Source organism: Populus trichocarpa, chromosome 16 (genome assembly GCF_000002775.5).
Source record: "Populus trichocarpa isolate Nisqually-1 chromosome 16, P.trichocarpa_v4.1, whole genome shotgun sequence".
Taxonomy (NCBI): domain Eukaryota; kingdom Viridiplantae; phylum Streptophyta; class Magnoliopsida; order Malpighiales; family Salicaceae; genus Populus; species Populus trichocarpa.
This window is the reverse complement of record NC_037300.2, coordinates 14,449,622-14,469,587: the sequence shown is the minus strand read 5'-3', so window position 1 is coordinate 14,469,587 and position 19,966 is coordinate 14,449,622. Positions and strand designations below refer to the sequence as shown.

The 19,966-nt window shown below is 34.7% G+C and overlaps 5 protein-coding genes across 5 annotated transcripts; 4 read left to right on the top strand and 1 right to left on the bottom strand.

The window, feature by feature from the left end:
* The first annotated feature begins 3,501 nt into the window (after positions 1-3,501).
* LOC7472500 (uncharacterized) lies at positions 3,502-4,122 on the top strand. The gene has a single exon (XM_002323658.3). The coding sequence runs from the start codon at positions 3,502-3,504 to the stop codon at positions 4,120-4,122; it is 621 nt and encodes a 206-aa protein (XP_002323694.2).
* A 2,068-nt stretch (positions 4,123-6,190) lies between these two features.
* Positions 6,191-7,508, top strand: LOC7482621 (uncharacterized). Its single transcript, XM_024587737.2, has one exon. The coding sequence runs from the start codon at positions 6,598-6,600 to the stop codon at positions 7,201-7,203; it is 606 nt and encodes a 201-aa protein (XP_024443505.1). The 5' UTR covers positions 6,191-6,597; the 3' UTR covers positions 7,204-7,508.
* A 471-nt stretch (positions 7,509-7,979) lies between these two features.
* LOC7472499 (unknown protein 1) lies at positions 7,980-9,481 on the bottom strand. The gene is made up of 2 exons (XM_002323068.4): positions 9,277-9,481; positions 7,980-9,000 (listed from the first exon to the last, which is right to left on the bottom strand). Exon 2 carries the CDS (start codon positions 8,973-8,975, stop codon positions 8,331-8,333), a length of 645 nt encoding a protein of 214 aa, XP_002323104.1. The 5' UTR covers positions 8,976-9,000; positions 9,277-9,481; the 3' UTR covers positions 7,980-8,330.
* Positions 9,482-12,551: 3,070 nt separating this feature from the next.
* On the top strand, positions 12,552-13,699 carry LOC7472498 (probable calcium-binding protein CML43). Its single transcript, XM_002323656.4, has one exon. It carries the CDS (start codon positions 12,818-12,820, stop codon positions 13,433-13,435), a length of 618 nt encoding a protein of 205 aa, XP_002323692.3. The 5' UTR covers positions 12,552-12,817; the 3' UTR covers positions 13,436-13,699.
* Positions 13,700-14,933: 1,234 nt separating this feature from the next.
* On the top strand, positions 14,934-17,230 carry LOC7472497 (suppressor protein SRP40). Its single transcript, XM_002323655.4, has 2 exons — positions 14,934-16,209; positions 16,656-17,230. The coding sequence occupies exons 1-2, from the start codon at positions 15,659-15,661 to the stop codon at positions 17,143-17,145; spliced, it is 1,041 nt and encodes a 346-aa protein (XP_002323691.4). The 5' UTR covers positions 14,934-15,658; the 3' UTR covers positions 17,146-17,230.
* Positions 17,231-19,966: the final 2,736 nt, after the last annotated feature.

Genomic DNA, 19,966 nt, shown 5'->3' with positions numbered 1-19,966 from the left:
TGGTCAAAATGAGAGAAAATATGTATAAAAATACAAAAAAAAAACCAAGTTTTTCTCACACTGACCTAAGCCGCAAGCAGGAAAGTTGTTGCCTCTACTTGCTTGGTTTGGCTAGGTAACCTAGGTTTTTCAACCCGAGATTTTATTTTTATGTCACTAGCAAAAATATATATATATATATATATATAATTGAGAGGAAGAAGCTAAGAATTAAATTAAATAAAAATATTAAAAGTAAAAAAATGAGTATTTTGCTAGCTATTTAGTAGTAATAAGAAGTAAAAATTGCATGGGTAAAATTGAGATATTCGAATTGTAGAGTGAAAAGTGGAACGTTGATGAATCTAGAATGCAAAAACAAACCTTGAATCATTAGAGCTTGTACGTGAACATATATGGCTAGGATTGTTAATAGGCCTCCGAGGCGTATATATACAAAATGGTGGTATAAGTATTAATATAGCCGAATTGTGAATCTTGAAGGACTGCCTGTATCATTATTTATCCTCCAGTTAGTTTGTTGTCCGCCTAACACACTCGTGTCATTATTATATAAAAAAATCACCTAACAATCAAAATATATTTATTCTATACACACGACCCTTGGACACTGTGATCTCTGTGGGCCTGTTGTGTGGCCAGAGGACGTGGCTCGATCGGTTGCGAGTCAAGTTAAATAAAAAATAAAAATGATTTGATTTTTTCTAATTTAAATTCCAAGTTTTTCCGTGGTTGTGCCTGGGCATGTTTTTTTTTTCCGCCTCTCCTGAGCCGCAAGACCAACCCCCTTCATGGTATTGTCAGGCATCTTAAAACGGGTTTCAATACCAGTGAGAGGTTCAAACCAGTGAGAGGTTCAAACCGTGTTCGAATGTGTTTGGGTGAACCAATGAAAAACATGTATTTTTTACTTTTAGAAAGTGTGATGCCTGCTTTAAAAGGGTTATACCATTAAAAAAAAATCATCACACCTTCCATCCAAACACACCCTTCATCTCATGGGAAGAACTACCTCCTTGCTGCTAGACTTATATGACAAGAGGGGTTGAAATCCCGGGTAATAAATTAAAGGGCTCGCGCGTAGGGATATGTACCATGTTTGAGAAAATTTATAAGCGTGTGAAAAGAAATCATGGAGAAACTCGTACTTGAAAAAATTATTAGGAATATTTTTCATATTTAAAATAATTTTATAAGAAATCATGAGAAATTTATGGAAGAAGAGTGACCCCTCGGGATGCTCATACTTGAAAGAATATTTTAAACAAGAATATTTTTGTAACATAGATTATGTTCGTGAATTTTGCTGCTTTGTTTTGTTGTAAAGTTCATATAACTATTCTAGGTTGATATTAAATTGAAGAAGCTACCATGGACGAAAGCGGTATCCAATTAGGATTTAATTAATATTTCTTGATGTTGAAGGGGAAGGGGAAGGGGAAGGGGACTTGATGTATGATCAAAGGCATTCTATATATAGCCCATCATAATTAACTAGGTAGGTTGATGAACTATGATATCATCGATCTCTAAATAATGAGATTTCTCATAGTTAATTAATGAAATTAAGATAAATTAATGTGCTGTCCTTGAATTTAATTTTATATGATTGTTTTATATATTAATATCTGAAGATTTTGGAGGATATATATATTGTACGTAAAGTCTTGATTGATTCAGGCAATCGATGGTCTAAACTTCAAATATTTCATAAATATCTAAATTATAAAATATATTTTATATATTGCTTCTACAGAGGGATATGCCTGCCAGTGGTTCTTCTATGTGAATCCTTGAGGTGTGATATGGATCTGTGAGGACATACATATATATAAAAAGATCGATAATGTGATGATATTACAAGTTTACCTAATTAAAATCTTTTTTCTTTTTCTTGACTGATTAATCCAATAGAATGTGACTGATGGATGTTACTAAATATTATTATTATTATTGTATTTAATTTCAATCATATATTTCTAACTACACTAGATGAAGATTGGATGGGATGCATGCCTGCAAATCAAGCTTATTGCCAAACTAGCTATTTCTTCGTCTGTTGATTATTATTATTATTATTATTATTAACATAAATGTTCGGGTCAGTTTGCGTGTATCTCGACTAATCCCACGGGCTTTAAAATTAACGATTATGTAACCTTCCAATAACTTTGAGAGGACTTGAACTCGTGATCATTATATAACAAACTCAATACCTATTTAGTTGAGCTGCTACTCAATATTTATACAGTGTTATTCTTATTTGTAAACTATATATAAAAGTTGATGCTTTGCTTGCTCTTAACTTATTCCTTGATAACAAGATAGGAAAAAAAATATTCCTGATAATGGTATGTTAAATTAATTTCTCTATGATATAAGCTAAATTTATATTCATGAATATATAGTGTTCTTGGAACCAAAAAAAAAAAAAAAGAGTGGCCAAGAAATTGCATGTCCATGCAATTAATTTGATGCCAAGACAAGCAATAGTAAACCCACTAAGAGAGGAAAATGGAGATGATGACATCCTAACCACAGCCCCATCTTTGCTTTTAGAGTCCTAATCTTTCGTTGTTGCCTCTTAAGATGGAAAAGATGTTTCTTTGGCAAATCCTCAAAATACCCTCCAACCCTTTGGTTTATACCAAGTTTATCCCCAAACAAACAATTTTGATTTCTCAATTTTAGTTTTTTTTTTTTTAGGGTTTGTTAAAAGATAATGCTAAATTCTATATAAGATGGGATTGTTTTTAAGTATGATTTAATTAAGATTCATGGTCAAATGTGAATATAATATTTAGATAGTGTTTGATATTGTGGTAATTGTTGTTTTTCAAAGTGTTTTTCTCTTCGAAATATATCAAAATAATATGTTTTTATTTTTTTTAATTTATTTTTTACACCAATACATTAAAACTATCTAAAATTATAAAAAAATTATTTTAAAACAAAAAAATCAAAGATTTTCAAAAACAATTCTTAAAGGAAAAACATATATCTTTTCTTCAAATATACCTAGTATGGTATGATTCTCGCACGGTTTCATTAATTATTATCGAATGATATTTAAGTATATAATTTTTTTAAAATAGTTGAAGACATATTTAAGGAAACTAAGAGATTTGGAAAAAGAAATTACTATATTTTCTTCTGATCAAGGATGAAATAATTCAGATTGATGATTAAAGAAAGAGCTTCCCTTTAAGCCATCTTTCCAACCATCAAGTTGCTTGCTTCTATTTGGAACATACGGACACACAGAAATCCCTCGAAATTCATGAATCATGACAATGCATCCATCATCAAAATATCAAATATCTCTTCGATTTGACTAAAAAAACACACTCAAATAATAAAATAACAACTCATTGCATCTTTATTAATATAATAAATAAATAAATAAATAAAAGAAGCTCTAGCAACTATAAATAGGCATGCATGTGACCCCCTCGGAATTACAAATCCTAAGAAGAGACAATTTTGAAGGAAAAAAAAGAAATGGATGTGGAATCGTCAAAAGCTGCTGCAATGAAAGCTGAATCTCCTAAGAAACACAAACGCAGAAACATTTGTTTAGGGGTGACCGCAGCTGTGATCCTCTTTATTTTTCTGCTTTTGCTCATCTTGGGGTTAACGGTGTTCAAGCCCAAACAACCGACAACCACCGTGGATTCCACCTCCATCAGTGACATGAAGGTTTCTTTTGACATAGCCAGGCTAAGAGTGGATGTAAACGTGAGTCTTGACGTGGATCTCTCTATCAAGAATCCGAACAAGGTGAGTGTCAAGTACAAGAACAGCTCTGCTTTTCTGAATTATAGAGGCCAAGTTGTTGGTGAAGCTCCAATTCCTGCGGGTAAGATTTTAGCAGACAAAACACAACCCATAAACGTAACCGTTACACTTATGGCAGATCGGTTGTTGTCTGATTCGCAGTTTTTTTCTGATGTCATGGCTGGTACTATACCCTTTAATACCTTGACCAAGATTTCTGGAAAAGCTAGCGTTTTTAATCTGTTTAATGTACATATCACTTCTACCAGTAGTTGTGATCTTCTTGTTTTTGTTTCTAATAGAACTATAGGGGATCAAAAGTGCAAGTATAAGACAAAATTGTAGGAACCCTTTTGTTCTTTTCTTTTCTTTCCTCTCTCTTGTTTCTTGTTTTAGATTATAGTGCTAGTTTTTCTCTTTCTTTTTGTGTTACTAGTTCTTGTTGATTTTGATTGAGATGATTATGTATTAATAGAGCAACATCATATTGTGATGCTGATTGCTGTTGGATTGGCCAGATGCAGACATAATTCTTGATTGCGTTTTATGTTTGTTTATGGCAAGGTATTGAAAGCAATTACATATCTTTTCACACTCGCACCTATTTGCAGCTTTCTGGAGAAGCCTTGTTCATGATTTTTTGTTTCTTTTCCCAATATGGTGTTTTGTTTGGATTCATAATTTGCAAAGCTTCAAGACTGATCAGGTACTGTAAATTTATGAGACTAGAATTAGAGATGTGATTTGTTTCTCCAGCTATGTTGGGGATAAATTGCCCCGCATGATTCAATCCAGTGCTAATTGAAGCAAAAACTCTTCATCTTCAAGCTTCTTTCTGACATCAGATTTTCTGATTTCACCGACTTCTAATGACTTGTTTTGCTTTTCTATTGCAAAATGTCGTCTCTTATTCTTTTATGTGGAAACAGCTTGCTACTGAGGGTTTCTGATTTAGTATTCTAGTCAAATCAGTTTTGTTGCACTTTATAGCTGTACCATGTTTATTAGACTTTCCCATTTCTGAAGGAAAGAGTTTTAACCAACCAAGTGAATTTGAAACACTCCTCAGGACATGGAAATGTCCAATCTCGCAATGGTAAGGTCATGAGAAATCTGATGGATTGTCTGGTGTCTCAAAGGCAGCAGTTGCTCAGCTCAAACTAGCTACTCCTATGTTTGTCTCTTTACAACTGAGTAGCAGGATATCAGAATCATATGTATCTACTAGCGTGATCTCCTTGGTATCTTACATTCATTGTGATTTGCTTTCAGAAAATGAAATTTGACCAGTCGGTCTGTTTTCTTCTGAGAATTCTGATTTACTTTTATGGGCAAGATGATATCAAGATCAAAGCAGCCGTAGTAATATTCTTTTTCTATGATTGCTGCATTATGATTTACCATCGAGATAAATGGTGATTTTGGGGGGTAAAACTAACAGATAATTCAGAAACCCAGGGGTTCCATGCTGCTATATTACTCAGCCAATGCCTATGCTTTGCATCTCCAGACAATAAGGCGTGCAAACCTCAGCAAGTCGTACTCTTTGCGTGTGTAATTTGTTGAGAGCAAAGCAGTGACCCAGTCAACATTTATTCTGGAGCCACACATGTCACAGATTTAGGAAGCCTTTGACATATTGTTCACGTCAAGCAATTGCAATTAAGAGTTAGTTGGAAGCTGAATTGTCCATGTTCATATGAGCATTTGATCACACAGTACGATCCAACTGCTGAAACCATGCCCACGTGTAACTGTTCATCCGTGAGACATCTTCCAGGCTTCATGGCCCAACTCTTGCTTAATTTCAGTATATGAATTGCAAAGCGGGAATCTTCATTGCTTGTTTGGTTCTTTCACATGTCACAGATTTAGGAAGCCTTTGACATATTGTTCACGTCAAGCAATTGCAATTAAGAGTTAGTTGGAAGCTGAATTGTCCATGTTCATATGAGCATTTGATCACACAGTACGATCCAACTGCTGAAACCATGCCCACGTGTAACTGTTCATCCGTGAGACATCTTCCAGGCTTCATGGCCCAACTCTTGCTTAATTTCAGTATATGAATTGCAAAGCGGGAATCTTCATTGCTTGTTTGGTTCTTTCACTTCACCATCAAGCAATTAAGCAAGGCCTCCTCAAGGGAGGCCCTTCTTCTGAAGTCGTTTCCCGGAGGTGGCAGTGACAAACTACTTCAACAGCATGATCAACGAATCATTGTGACTTGATAAAATGGTTTTAAAAACAGAATAGTAGTGAGTGTGACGGCATCAGATAAGTGAACTTAACCCCCTTGCACGAAAGTTGCTGAGCTCATGTTATCTCTTTTTTTATTACACTATATGCAACCGATAGTCATCTCGTGAAGAGAACTACTACTACTTTTGGGTGTGAAGATCTCCCTTCTCGATTTGTTTGATTCTCTTAACGTTTGCGTGTTCGTACATGGATCATGGTGTGAAAACAAATCGAACTGGTAATTAAATGAGGAGATACTTCATTTAAAGGCCGTATAAGTATAATTATGACCAATATTTGGTAGAGGTTAGAGGGGGCAAATATAAGCCAAACAAGTTCTTCCATTCGTAAAAGTGAGAAAAGAAAAGATTGTCTGGGACTCTGGGGCGATGATGGTGGGAAATTATTAAAAGCCTCCAACCCCCAACACCCTGTTTGGTAGCTGGCACATCCATGCATTTATACCTCCTCCTTCCCACCTGTACTGTTTGTGGCCTGTATTTATAACTCTGTGGATTCCCTATATGTCCCTTGTCCTCCTTCAGAATCTCAATAACTAGCCAAACCCTATAGGCATCAATGACAGAAACCAACGACCAAGGACGTGGTCCTAAGGCTAGAAGGTGTTTCATTGTTGGTGGGGTGATTCTCCTCTTGCAGTTGCTGCTATTCATTATTTTTCTTATCCTAGTATTGACAGTCTTCAAGCCTAAAGCGCCCCAAACCCAGCTGCTATCAGCTACCCTCGAAGGCATCTCTCCTCGCATCTCACTCCCTGTTGTTAATATCCAACTTAACATCACCCTCAACCTAACGCTCCTCGTCAAGAATCCTAACCATGTCAGCTTCAAGCACGGCCCCGGAAAGAGCTACCTTCTATATCGAGGCGATGAGGTGGGAGATGCTGACCTGTACCCCGGCCTGATACCCTCTAAGGGCACCGAGACACTTCCTTCCCGGCTTACTATACAGGTGGATCAGATGGCAGCTGATATGTCAGCTTTAATCAGTGATGTTCTTGCCGGACAGATTGTTCTGGAAACACGCACTAGAATTCCAGGCAGGGCCACCTTCCTGAAGATAATCAAAAAGCATGCTGTCGCTACATCTGAGTGTCGATTCACTATTGATATTCCTTCCCTGAAGATTCAAAGCCAGGAATGCAAGAACAAGACTAAATTTTGATTAAATCAACTAAAGCATGCATCCCCACCACGCTTCTTCAGTTTTGCCTTGCGCACCATATACGTAGGAAACAGTAAGCAAGCTGGTCAATTAGTTCTTCTGTTCATCAGTTTCAATCGTTTTAGAGAATCCAAATCCATTATTTGTGTGCTGCGTATATTCTGTGTGTTTTTCTCAGCCACTTCTAGAGAGTAGGGAGTAGAGGCTGGAAAAACATCTGTATATTGTAATCATCTGCAAACACAACTACTGCTATTTTATTTTCATTTTTGCTACTAATGGTTACGCAATTCGTTGTATCTCCACACATTGAGCAGTTTGAACTAGTATTTAGCAATTATTGTTAGCATGCAAACTTTTTTCAACCACCAGTCTTATCACAACAATCGATGCTTGGTTAGAAATAAGCATCTCATTAGAGTATGTAAAGTAAATAGTACGTAAATTATGATGGAGCACAAAATGTCAAACCCATTAGATAGCACAAAGACGAAGAAAGAGAAAATTAATAAAGTAGCTTATTAATGCACAGGTGCTAAAAAGTATACCAATGAGCCCGTAGTTCAGTTGTACCATTGCATAAGCAAGAGCAATGAGGATTCAGGTTGAAGTTCCATCTTTGTCAATCCAACCTTAATAAATAAAGTTCTTAAACATGAGGCATTTCTTCATTTACTATCCCTCCTTCATTTCATATCTTGCCTAAAAAATGACCCTGAACAGGCATGTAATGCTTTTGCACCATTATCAGCAAAAGTTAATTTAACTCCAAAAAAGACAAGAAGGCATTCTTTTTTATTAATTTCAACAATTCACATTATGAGATACAAACATAATGAACTCCCATGGGTAGAGTCATTAGAAAAAAAAAGTACACTTGTCGCTACAGTTGCTCATTTCCAAAAGTAAATACGCGTCAAGAATTCCTATACAATGCTACAACTACATTGTGATCTTTGTCCGGCAAATCATCCTAGTTAAATAATATCTGTATAGACCACAAGTTATGACTTAGAGGCACATATGTCAACAGCTTTCATACAAAATACATTATGAAATCTTATAAAATTAGTTGGCAGCACTGCATCCTACTCTCATCAGATCAGATAAGCACAAGTAAATCACCTTTAGAATTCAAGCTTTCTGCATAATCCCAAATCAATAATCCTAGATTTACCTTTTCGCTTCAGAGGAGCGGCGGGACAAGTATCAGGAACTCCGGTTAGAATAGGAGCTGCAGGCGGTGTTGTGCAGTCATCAGAATCCCATTCTAATTTTGTCATTTCTTCAAGAGCACCCTCAGTCTGCTTCGAAACAATAGCTTCCAATAAACTTTCATACACAGATTCAAACATCTCTTCATCCGATAAGAACTCCACATCATCACCAAAACTCCCATTTCTCAAGGCTCTGAAAGAAGAAGTAAAATTAAGCCGGCGCACAACACTGGCCCTCGCTTCATCATTGTATTTCTTGCACTGAGGAGCCAGGATTTTGTCTTCATGGCCAGGAGCAAAAGGGTCAAAAACACCGTCCTTGGGTGTTCGTGGGCTGCTAAAGTTGTCAAAATGGTCCTCACTTCTGTTGGTTTTAGAGGTAAAGGAGAGAACTTTGGGCAGTTTTTTAACTAAAGTGACTGGAGAGAGTGGGAAATCCCCAGTCTCTTTGATAGAATCAGGGGTGACAGGACCTAGATATGCCTCAACAATGGCCTTGCTAGCTTGCTCATCTTGGGTTTTGTTTGTTTGGTCCGTACAAGATTCAGAATCCATGGTAATCAAACAGCAAATGAGATATCTGTAAGAAAGAGCAAAAACAATCAATGACAACAACTACCCCTAATCAGCTAATAATCCAAAGAAAAGTTTGCTTCACAGCTCCTAATGAAAACCCTAATTCACTAAAACAATAACCAGTAAACTATCTTTCAAATCCTAATTAAAACCCTAAATAAACAAGGTTTTCACAAGCACTAGCGTCAGTTATTTTCTATGAGAGGGAAGATAGAAATGTATGAATAGCAGCGGAACGTGTAGTAGATTAGAAATCGGAAATCTTGACATAAGGGCTTACCTGACTTGGACAGAGAAAACTGTATGATTTTTGCAGCGGAGGGGGAGCAAGTTGAGAACGTAGAAGAAGAGAGAGGTAGGAAAACGGCAGCGTTTTTTTTTTCACTCAGTCACTCGTTTTCGCGTTTCGACTAGGGGAGGGCTTGTCCATTCTAGGGACAGAAAAATATGTTAGGGTTGGGTTGAGCTTGAGTTTTTAGTTTGAACTTTGAGTTGGAGTTGGAGTTGGAGTTGGAGTCCAGTTATTGCGAGCGTGTGCGCGTGGGAATCTAGGACTAGATGATGTGGGGTTGTAGTTATTATGTGTTTTTGAAAAGAAAAACAATTAATAATTTTTTATGTTTTTTAATTATTTTAATGTGCCGATATTAATAATAAATTTTAAAAAATTAAAAAATATATTATTTTAATATATTTTCAAGTAAAAAATACTTTGAAAAACAACTTTTATCACACTTCCAAACATACTATAGAACTAGGAGGAACTCTAGTATGAGAAATTAATTTGAACTTGATGATATTAACAAGAAATGACTCCAATTTATGATTTTTTTTCTAAGGAGTATAATTATTATATGTAATAAAATACTAGATTTCATGTCTGCGCTCTGCTGCGGGTTAGACAATTTTTTTCTACATAAAAAATATTAGGGTAAAAAAATCTGAAACCCTAGTAATTGTTTTAATTGATAATTTAAATAATATGAACAAAAAAAATAACATAAATAAACTGATAAGTTTTTTTAAAAAAAAAACTTAGCCCATCTGAGTTATCAAACAACTCAATGTTGAAAGGTAAAACTGCAAAAAAAAAAAAAACCAGAAAAAGCCTTATTGACCTAGGTGAACTCGCAAACTTTGCGACTATGAATATAAAATTAGAATAATCTCGTAGAAAGAAAAGAAAAGAAAAACTTGAAGAATGAATTTGAAATAAATCAATTAAAAAAGATAAAAAAAAACAAAACAAAAGTCAATCTAAGTTAACTTTTGAAACTAATTATTCTTGCCATGAACTCAGAACTTAACTTATAGAAGGCAGGCATAAGAAATAACAAAGCAAAACTCTAAAGAAAAGGATAAAAAAATAAGAAAACATCAACTTATATATATATATATTAAAAAAAAAAACAAAGCAAACCTACTAAACATCGCCTAGTCTTTAAAACTCGCAACCCGTGAAATATAGAACTTGAGTTTAGTAAAGAAGCTTAATTCCAACCCGATTTAATTTTGAAGAATGAAATTGTAAAAAAATATCAATTAAAAAAAACTTGTCAAAGCAAATAAAAGGTAGCAACAAAAAGAATTGGGATAAAACTTGTTAGAGAAAAACCCCAAGAATGATGAAATTTCAAAAAGATAATTTAAAAATGACCTCAATTAAAACAAATAACAATCAAAAGAATAAAGATCAAATTTTAAAGATTAAAAAATAATACGGGTGAGATTGAAAGATATTTGTAATTTGATAGATTATTAAAAAAAAAAGTAATCAAAAGGTAAAGAACTAAATGCGAAGGAAAATGAAATTGAAGGGGTTGGTCTGAAAATTTGAAGCGTTGGTGTGGTATTTGAAAAGAAAAAAACATAGAAAATTTAATAAATGAATTAAAACAAAACAGATAGTTATAAAAAAATCAGGGATAAAATCAAAAGAAATGAAGCTTGAAGGGATAATATGGGATGTGGAGGGTCAAACATGACTTTAAAGGAGAAAAGAGATAAAGAAAAGGATGTCGCGACTCACTGGAGGTCCGGCGAGCACATGCATCACATAGAGAGAAAGAGAAGGCTTATATGAATCCAGTGATGTGGCGAAATCAACTTTTTAACCACCGTGTTTAGTCACATGTGTCGCCCGAAGACAATGAAGTGACTGAGGTGTTTAACACGTGCATCAACAACAACTTTTAATAATTTTTTTAAAACACCATTCTATTCTTAGAACCCAAGCTTAATTATAAAAATAAAAAATAAAGAAATAAAGCAATTACGAATTAGTTCCTTAAGTCAAGCCTTAAAAAATTTGAATCCAAAGGTAATAGAATATAGCAAAAATATGAAATGCTAAAAAATAAAACCCTTAAATTATAGTTAATTAATTATTTGTTTTTAAGAGCAACAAAGTGATTGAACTATGCAAAAAAAAAATAATAATAATTTACAAATAACAAATAAATAAAATAAAAAGACTATTTTACCCCTAAAAAGCACTTAAATAAGAGTGTTTTTAAGAATAGAAATGTTACAATCCACGTGAAACAAATACCAACACGTTTGACAGACACCCATTCCAACCAGCTCGACGGTGGACCATTCATTCAGGGACCGACACCTCAAAAAGAAAGAGAAAACATTGTGACCATGAACCCTAATTTTAGCATCGTTTTCCATGCTCCACGGCTGACGTTTGTTTTCTTCTCTTCTTTTTTCCCCAACTTTTCCCGAGAAAAGCAATTTGCAGGGAGATATTTTGTTATGTGTGCACCGCAACAGGCCGCGTGTTGGGAATGCAGTGCATGCTCCAATGGACCAAGACCTCTTCCGTGAATTTGACGCTATAATTACCTCGAAATTTCTCATGCCATTCTACGAAGCTGTGGATGATTTTTTTAAAAATATTTTTTATTTAAAAATATATTAAAATATTATTTTTTTAATTTTAAAATATTATTTTTAATATTAGCATATCAAAACAATTTACAAACACCAAAAACTATTAATTTAAAACAAAGATAAAAATAAAAAATCAGTCACTTAAAGAGCATTTATGACAACTTGATTGTGTGTTTCTAATTTTTTTAATTTTTAATTTTAAATTGTTTTGATACTTTAATATTAAAAAAATAAAAGTATTTTTTTAAATATATTTTAAAAATATATATTTTAAAATACAACTACAATAACAATATCAAAAAAACTCTTATAATTTAGGTATAATGCCTCATGTCATAAAATTCATGCTTTTATGACGGTCCACTGTGTTATGTGTTAGGAGATAAATAAGGAAAATCTCAATTCAAACCCTATTATATTATTTAATTATTCATTGTTTTTCTTTTTTTATCGATTACATTAGAAATAATAACTCCTCCCTTCCTCATATTGAATGAAAATGTTTAAATTATATTTGATTAATATCTCAGAAATGACATAAATATATTTAGTTAAGAGATGAATATAAAAATATAAAATAAATTTAATTTTAATAATAAATTTATATACTTAGCAAGACTCTTCGTATCTTCATCATCTCTAATTTTTTCTATGTAATGAGCACATGCAAATTGATCTAAATTTTTATAACACTGAAATCTATGGGATGGCATGGAAAAGAAACACCAGGAAAATGGTCGTGAGTCATCACTGGCTGGCCAAACAAGCTCCCCGCCACCAAACGCGCTTTGTCCTTCACAGTTTTGACAACGCAATCGCCATGCAATAAATCCCTTCAACAACAAATCAGTTTAGCTATTGGTGGATCTAAATCAGTTTCTACTGCTGCAACAGAAACAACCCAAGTACATATAAAGCAAACTATGGAAGCAGCAGCAGCAGCAGCAGCAGCCTCTGCCTCTGCCTCTGCCTCTGCCAGACACAAGAAATCCTCCTCCTTTAGTCTACGTAGCCCCAGTCTCAATTCCCTTCGCCTCCGCCGCATTTTTGATCTTTTCGACAAGAATGGCGATGGCATGATCACCATCCAGGAAATTAGTCAAGCACTCAGCCTTCTTGGCCTCGACGCTGACTTCTCTGAGCTTGAATTCACCATCAAATCCCACATTAAGCCAGACAACAATGGCCTTTCTTTCGAAGATTTCGTGTCCCTTCATCAATCATTGCACAACAGTTTCTTTGGTTACGATAATAATGCGGCCGAGGAGGAGGCGTCTGCGAATGATATTGGAGATCAAGCTTGGATGAGAATGGAGGAATCTGATTTGTCAGAGGCATTCAAGGTTTTCGACGAGGATGGGGATGGTTACATATCAGCACATGAACTGCAAGTGGTCTTGAGGAAGTTGGGATTTCCTGAAGCCAAAGAGATTGACAGAATTCAGAAGATGATCATCACTGTCGACAGCAACCATGATGGTCGTGTTGATTTCTTTGAATTTAAGGAAATGATGAGGAGCGTTCTTGTTAGGAGCTCTTAATTATTCATCTTCATGATCTTAATTCTCCCTGAAAACCTTTTTTTTTCTCTCCCTTTCTTTCGCTTTCTTTTCAGTGGTTAATTAGTCTTAATTATGGTTTGTTTTCATATGCATGAAGCTTGAAATATGAATCAATCATTGTCATGATTGTACCAACGATGCTCAGGCTTCATGTTTGTATGTGTTAATAAGGTATCCTTGTTGATTTTGATGTTTCAGGATTTGCACTCTCATGTATTTCTATGCTGCTTCTCTTAGATCCCATCATGCGGTGTCTGCTCTTTCTTTGTGTTCTTAGCTCCATATGCCTGGGCATAAGCAATTCTCTCTTTGCTTATGCATCTTCCAAGATAATTAGCACATGTACAGAGACAGCAAGGTTTTATTTCTTTATTGCCCAAAGCTTGGATCTTGTTCAAAATGCAGCTTTAAGTTGACCTCTAGAGTCTAGATTGTGATTGAGCTAGCCCTTGCACGACTTTGTCAACAATATACTACCATTGACATCTATGCATTCATACAATTTCCTGTAAAAGAAAAAATGTTCCTTTCAAGAAGGGGATAGACAACAGCGACCTTTAAATTTTGATCCATTTCTTTTTAAGAAATACTATAATTTTTTTATCATAGTTTCGATCTACGTTTGAATAATCAAAAGGAGAAAACTAGCTAGACACGGAAAGCAGAAAATAAATAAAATAAAACCTGTTAATTGAGTTCACACAGCAGTCTGACTGTTCTAAACTTATAGTCTATTAGATGACTTGGGAACCCAAGAAAAGTCTTGGTGAATTTTTTCATTCAAGATGGAGATTTGACGTTGGTAATAAATCCGTTTCAACTTTATGATTGACATTGCTTGTAGCTGCATAAGATCAGAAAAAATCATTGGTCCAGGCTGTGTGTTTGTGTTGTGCTTGCTTGTTGATTTTTTCAGAAAAATAAGAACCAAATTAGAGCGCGGGAATCCAGGAAAAATTATGATTCTTGAAGCAATATGAAAGGATGACTCGAATAAAACAACAGGATGGAGCCATGCACCAATGCCAGCTACATCTAGAAGACGTCATCAAACTACCTTAAATCCAGGCTTCATTTGATTGATTTCTGCAATTAATTTGATTACTAGATTGAGGAACAAGCAAGACAGTTAATAAGAAGGAATCGTAGGCCCACATAGGTAGTTAGTTTCAAAGCAGGTTTCAAAGTTTCCAACATCACAAACACAGCAAATGGGGTAGTTCAATTCTGTTTTAGTACACGTTTTCAAAACCAAGCACCAGGAGCCGGATCCGCCTACTCTTGGAGTATTTCAGAGGGCATGGTACCTTGTTTCAGCACAGAAATCAGCTTTTATCAGCATTATAGGCGCATATTCATACGAAACATGATGATATGTTGCCAAGTATCAACACCAGATGATGTAAGACTAGACCAGACAGTCCCTTTCCCTTCCTGATACTGGGGAAATTTCAGCATGAAGTTGCGGTTTTATTTCGAGATTGCAACTAACAATTACAAGAATCAGATTGCCGAGCTGGTCCTAATACTATGAGTGTTGGCTTTGCCGGGGAGACCGAAAAGGCTAACACATGGACCTAGTCTGGTTCAATGTATAAAAATGGAAGACGTGGCATGGTATATGGCACAAGAGGACTAGTAGATGGGTTAAGAGGTCATAATCTGTAACAAAATTGAAAAACAAGTGTAGCAGACACAACCAAATCTGCAAACGTAAGATGGGTTGGTCTCTTCTGAGAAGAGAATATTGAATCACGGAGGTCGAGGGATTTTGAGGTTTGTTAAACCAAAAATACAAGCCCAAGTGTTCAACTTTTAACACAGTTTATTAGAATAAACAAGGGTCTAAAATGATGACTCTTGAAATAATATAACCACTGGCGTTGTCTGATTTGGACCAAGACTATATTAGACATAGACTCTTCAACCAAAACCAAAACCAAAACCAAAAAGGCTAAAGCTTAGCTAACTAGCAAAATTTCTTGATTAAATCAAATCTACCTTAGCTTAATTACCTCCATTCTCATGTTTTTCTACCCTCATTCCAACAACCTCTGATCTTTTTTATCTGTAGGGATTCGTTTTCTATTATAGGTTTCGAGATTATGATCATCATAAATACCTCAAAATATGTCAAGAATCATTTGCTTCACAAAGATCTCAATACTCTTGTTGTGATTAGCCGATGAATAACTATCTAACATGGCATGTATCGCATACAGAGATCAAGAGCTAGAAGAGAGCTTCTCATTCAGCAGCTGCTATGACTTCAACTCCTCATCGTTCCAGTCCATTTTCTCCGATGAAAGCGACGATGAATCCTACATTGAGATAGCCCTTGAACAGAAGAATTATCATGGAGATATTGATGACTGGGCTGATGAGGAAATGGAGCTACGTATATCATTTTCTTCTAGTGTTCCCTTCCAAGAACCCTCCACCACAACAACCAGCATTGAGAATGAGTCTGCTGCGACAATGTCAAAGTCTCCATCGGCATCATCAACAACAACAACATTCACTATGAACTCTTCTTCTCCTTCCAAGGAGGGTGATCAATGGGATACTCAAATGGGGTCCAAGGCTTCTAATTCTAATTGTAGAATCCAAAAGACCATTAAAAGGAAGGCTCAGTTTCCTAAAGTTCACGGTTTTCTCAATATGTTAAAGCCCAGTTTAACGGTATCATCAGAGGCCAGTGATGAAAATGGCCGTCCGGCTAGCAGCAATCACTTGGAGCTTGTACGCCCCAGGTATCCTTCAATATTTTCTGATTATCATTTTTCGATTTTCTTATGGCATTTTTTTCAGAAATGGCCATGTTCGTTATCAGTATTAATGTTCATTAAAAATACATTAGACTTTGGAAGAAAAAAAGGCCCATGGTCACAATTTTACGCAGATGGACCTTGAGTCGTCCATTTCAATTTAGTCTATGATCTCCTCTTCTACACTATGATACTAACTAAACGCAACTCAAGAGAAAAATCCGGAAAATAACAAGGATAAAAGATAGCTTTTTGCCCCTTTAGTTTCTCGAGTTTTTCAGAATGTGGCAACTAATATACAGCGATGTGGGTATAGATTTTATTTGCAATAATTTATATTTATTTGTATATGATGATGACTATAGGCATTTGACATTACAATAATCACTGAGTACTTGCCATGTTGATTTCCTGTTTCAATTCAATCAAAGCACAATGAAAGGATCGAAGGAAACGGCAATGAACAGCAGTGGCATCGTGATGAAGTTCTTGGTCAAGTTTCGAACCTTGAGAATTCGGACTTTGCTCGCATCATTTATGAAGTCTCGCCAAGAAATTAACTTTCCCCGAGGAAAGAAAAACATTGGCGCATATCAGACGTTAATAAAGCCTTTTGACAAATGGTTAGTGCGAAAAGGACAAGGCAGCAGCAGCAACTCGAACAACCCTTTCGGAAATGGTGACAGGTCAAGAGTTATGGAGAAGAACTTGGATGCAATTAGAGGAGTTTTGGAAGCAATGAGTACTAGCGTTGGTGGGAAAGATAGGAAATCCAAAAGTTGTCCAAGTTCTACAAAATCCTCCCCAACTCACCTAGGTTTCTCGAGTGGAGATCAGAATCACAAAATATGTGCTCAGGATAACTCAATCCAGGCTGCTATTGCTCATTGCAAGAGATCATTTGGCCCCAATATTGTGTGATTTTATTTTTAAATTTCTCCTTTTTGCATGTTGAAATTCATGTACAGAATCACCAGCTTGATTTAACAAAACAATGTGTTCTCCATATCTGAGATGTTCATGGTTTTGACGTTAAGATTTGGGATTACCTAACAAGTAGCTAGTTGTCTGCATCTCGCTCGGACAGACTTTTCTAGGAAGGAATGCATTTGATTTCTACCACTTGGCCACTTTTTGGGATTATCTTGCCAGGATTGAAATCTAAGTGAGAGAGCCCCTCAACTTCTCGAGCCTCCCTTCCCTTGGATATGAAGATCCGAGACCATGAGCTGGGCCTCCCTTGGCAGATTTCTCCACCGTTGGTCCACGGTTTTAAGTGCACTTGGTTTTAAAAGTCACGGCAGATATTTATTTTTTACTCCTGCTTCTTTTTATTTTTTTCATAAAAAATATTTTAAAAAATAACTATTACTATATTCTAAAACATTACCTAAGAAAAATAAAAACAAAACATAACATAAAATTAATTTTATTATCTTTCATTTATAGAGAAACAGATAGATAGAAGTAGATTGATGAAAAAAATAATAATTAATTTCGATGGTTTCATGAACTATGTGTTTTTAAAAATTGTTCTTTTTTTAATTTAATTCCATACATGCTCTCATCAATTTTTTTATGTTTCTTGAAAAATATAATAAATTGAAGATGATCAACACTAATAAACTTTCTTGTTCCCTCCCTCCCTGCAGCATCCTTTCGCTAGCTAGCAGTGCATGGAACACGTATGTATCTTCTTCATAGCTTGGTTTTATTATTCTCTTTACCCTTTTCTTTTTGAACAATAAATAATTAGAGGAAGAAGAGAATAAACAACCACATTTAAATAATAAAGAGGCTAATTGATTCTGTCACGGCATGGATGCATGCATGCCGTTTGAAACCTTTTCGATCATATAAAAGCAGAGAAAACTCTGGAAAGTCTGAGAGAGTTATGTATATGCGTGGAACTTTAATGCAAGGGGCAGACCAGACGCAGTTGGGTTCTTAAAGAAGGGAAAGATCTTTGATCCGTATGGGAGTGGAGGAGGACACGGCAGCTGTTGAAGACAAAAAAGAGTACGGACATGCACGGGGTCTCCACTTGCAGCTCAGCAATGAAACTGAAAGGGCGGCGCTGCTGGCTGATGATTACAAGAAACAAAATGAACCAAAAAAAAAGAAGAAGAAGAGAGTGGGTGGGGATTGGAGAAACAGGGAGAAATCATTGCAGAAATAAACACGCTTTAGAAAGACACCATCCTTGGTGCCGCGCCTCGCCCATTTTTTTTTTTAAATAATGTTTAGGTAAAAAAATTATAATTTTTTTTTAAAAAAATATGCAAACAAAAAATTACAGAATGATTATAAAACCCTTCTAGTTTAAAAACTCAAAAATAAAGTACATAAGTAAATATATCAATAGAAAAAATTTCTCAGTATATACCGAAAGTATTACAGTAGAATTAAAAAAAGATAAATCATGCGGTGACATAATATTTTTACCAACAGAATAACCAACAAAGTTACTAATGGAATAATTTTATCGGTAATATCATCAGTAATATTTAATTTATGACCTGACAATTGACCATTTCCCTCCTCCATTTCTCTTTCTTCCTTGTGTATTTTTCTGCAACAAACAACAACCTCCTAATCATAATACAATTCAACCTCCCACAACAAATTTTGTCATCACAATACTTAGTTTGTCAGTATTTATGTTCTGATTTAAATTTTGTTGAGGATTCTCCACTTTAAGTAAGCAAATATTTCTTCTTCTTTTTTTTATTTGAACTCAATTTTAAAATGTTCATTTTTTTGTATATTTTTATAGTATATGTATTTTGCTTGGGTATTTAATTTTTTTATAGTTTTTTTTTCATACAAATTTGTTGTATGGATTTATGATTTGCATATCTTAGGGTTTGTTTTAGATTTTGTAAAATTATATTTGTTTGTAAATTGATGAAATTTATATCAAATTTTTGACTTAGGTGTTTTGTGATGAAATAAATAATAATTTATTTAACGGTTCGTTTTATATTTTTTTAATTTTATTACCGAGTTAATTTTTTTGGTAAATGTGTACAAATTTGACTTTATGTAGATAATTGATAATGAATTAAAAGTATTATTAAAATAAATTGAATAAATTTGAGCTAAATCAGTATTTTTTTTCAAATTTATTTAGTTAAAGTAATTAATTAATACATGTTGTCATTATTATTTTATATAGGTTTGATATAGGTAATAGATAATCGTTTATGTATGTCTAGAGATTCATTCTAAGAGTTGCGGAGGATGGATTATTGTAATGGGATTCAGAATTTTATTAATTACGACTATCTAGTCCGAGAAATATTAGTGGAGAGGGTATTGGATATCCATGCAAGATGTGTAAAAATAAAAAGTTGCTTGATCCAGATGTTGTAACGATACATCTTCTACAAAAAGGGTTCATGAAGAAATATTTGTGTTGGTATACACACAGAGAAACATGTTCCTCATGATACCATGGTAGAAATGATGGTTGAGTCAACTTCTAGTTCTAGTAACGTGCATGGAGTTGTAGATGGCAATATTAATCCTTATAAAAATATGGTTATGGATGCGATGAGAATGAATCAGGATCGTGTCGGTCAACATACATTCATAGATGAAGAACCTCATGCAGACACGACCATGTTTTTTGATCTTTTAAAAGATTCTAACGAACTATTACAGGATGGTTGCATAAATCACAATAAATTATCGGTCGTTGCATAGGTGTTCATCATCAAATCATATCATGGGGTTGAGT

Bases quoted from the DNA above. Each gene is read 5' to 3' on its own strand.
- LOC7472498 (XM_002323656.4), top strand. From the start codon at position 12,818: ATGGAAGCAGCAGCAGCAGCAGCAGCAGCCTCTGCCTCTGCCTCTGCC.
- LOC7472499 (XM_002323068.4), bottom strand. From the start codon at position 8,975: ATGGATTCTGAATCTTGTACGGACCAAACAAACAAAACCCAAGATGAG.
- LOC7472500 (XM_002323658.3), top strand. From the start codon at position 3,502: ATGGATGTGGAATCGTCAAAAGCTGCTGCAATGAAAGCTGAATCTCCT.
- LOC7472497 (XM_002323655.4), top strand. From the start codon at position 15,659: ATGGCATGTATCGCATACAGAGATCAAGAGCTAGAAGAGAGCTTCTCA. The intron at 16,210-16,655 runs GTATCCTTCAAT...ATTCAATCAAAG, and splicing joins TTGGAGCTTGTACGCCCCAG to CACAATGAAAGGATCGAAGG.
- LOC7482621 (XM_024587737.2), top strand. From the start codon at position 6,598: ATGACAGAAACCAACGACCAAGGACGTGGTCCTAAGGCTAGAAGGTGT.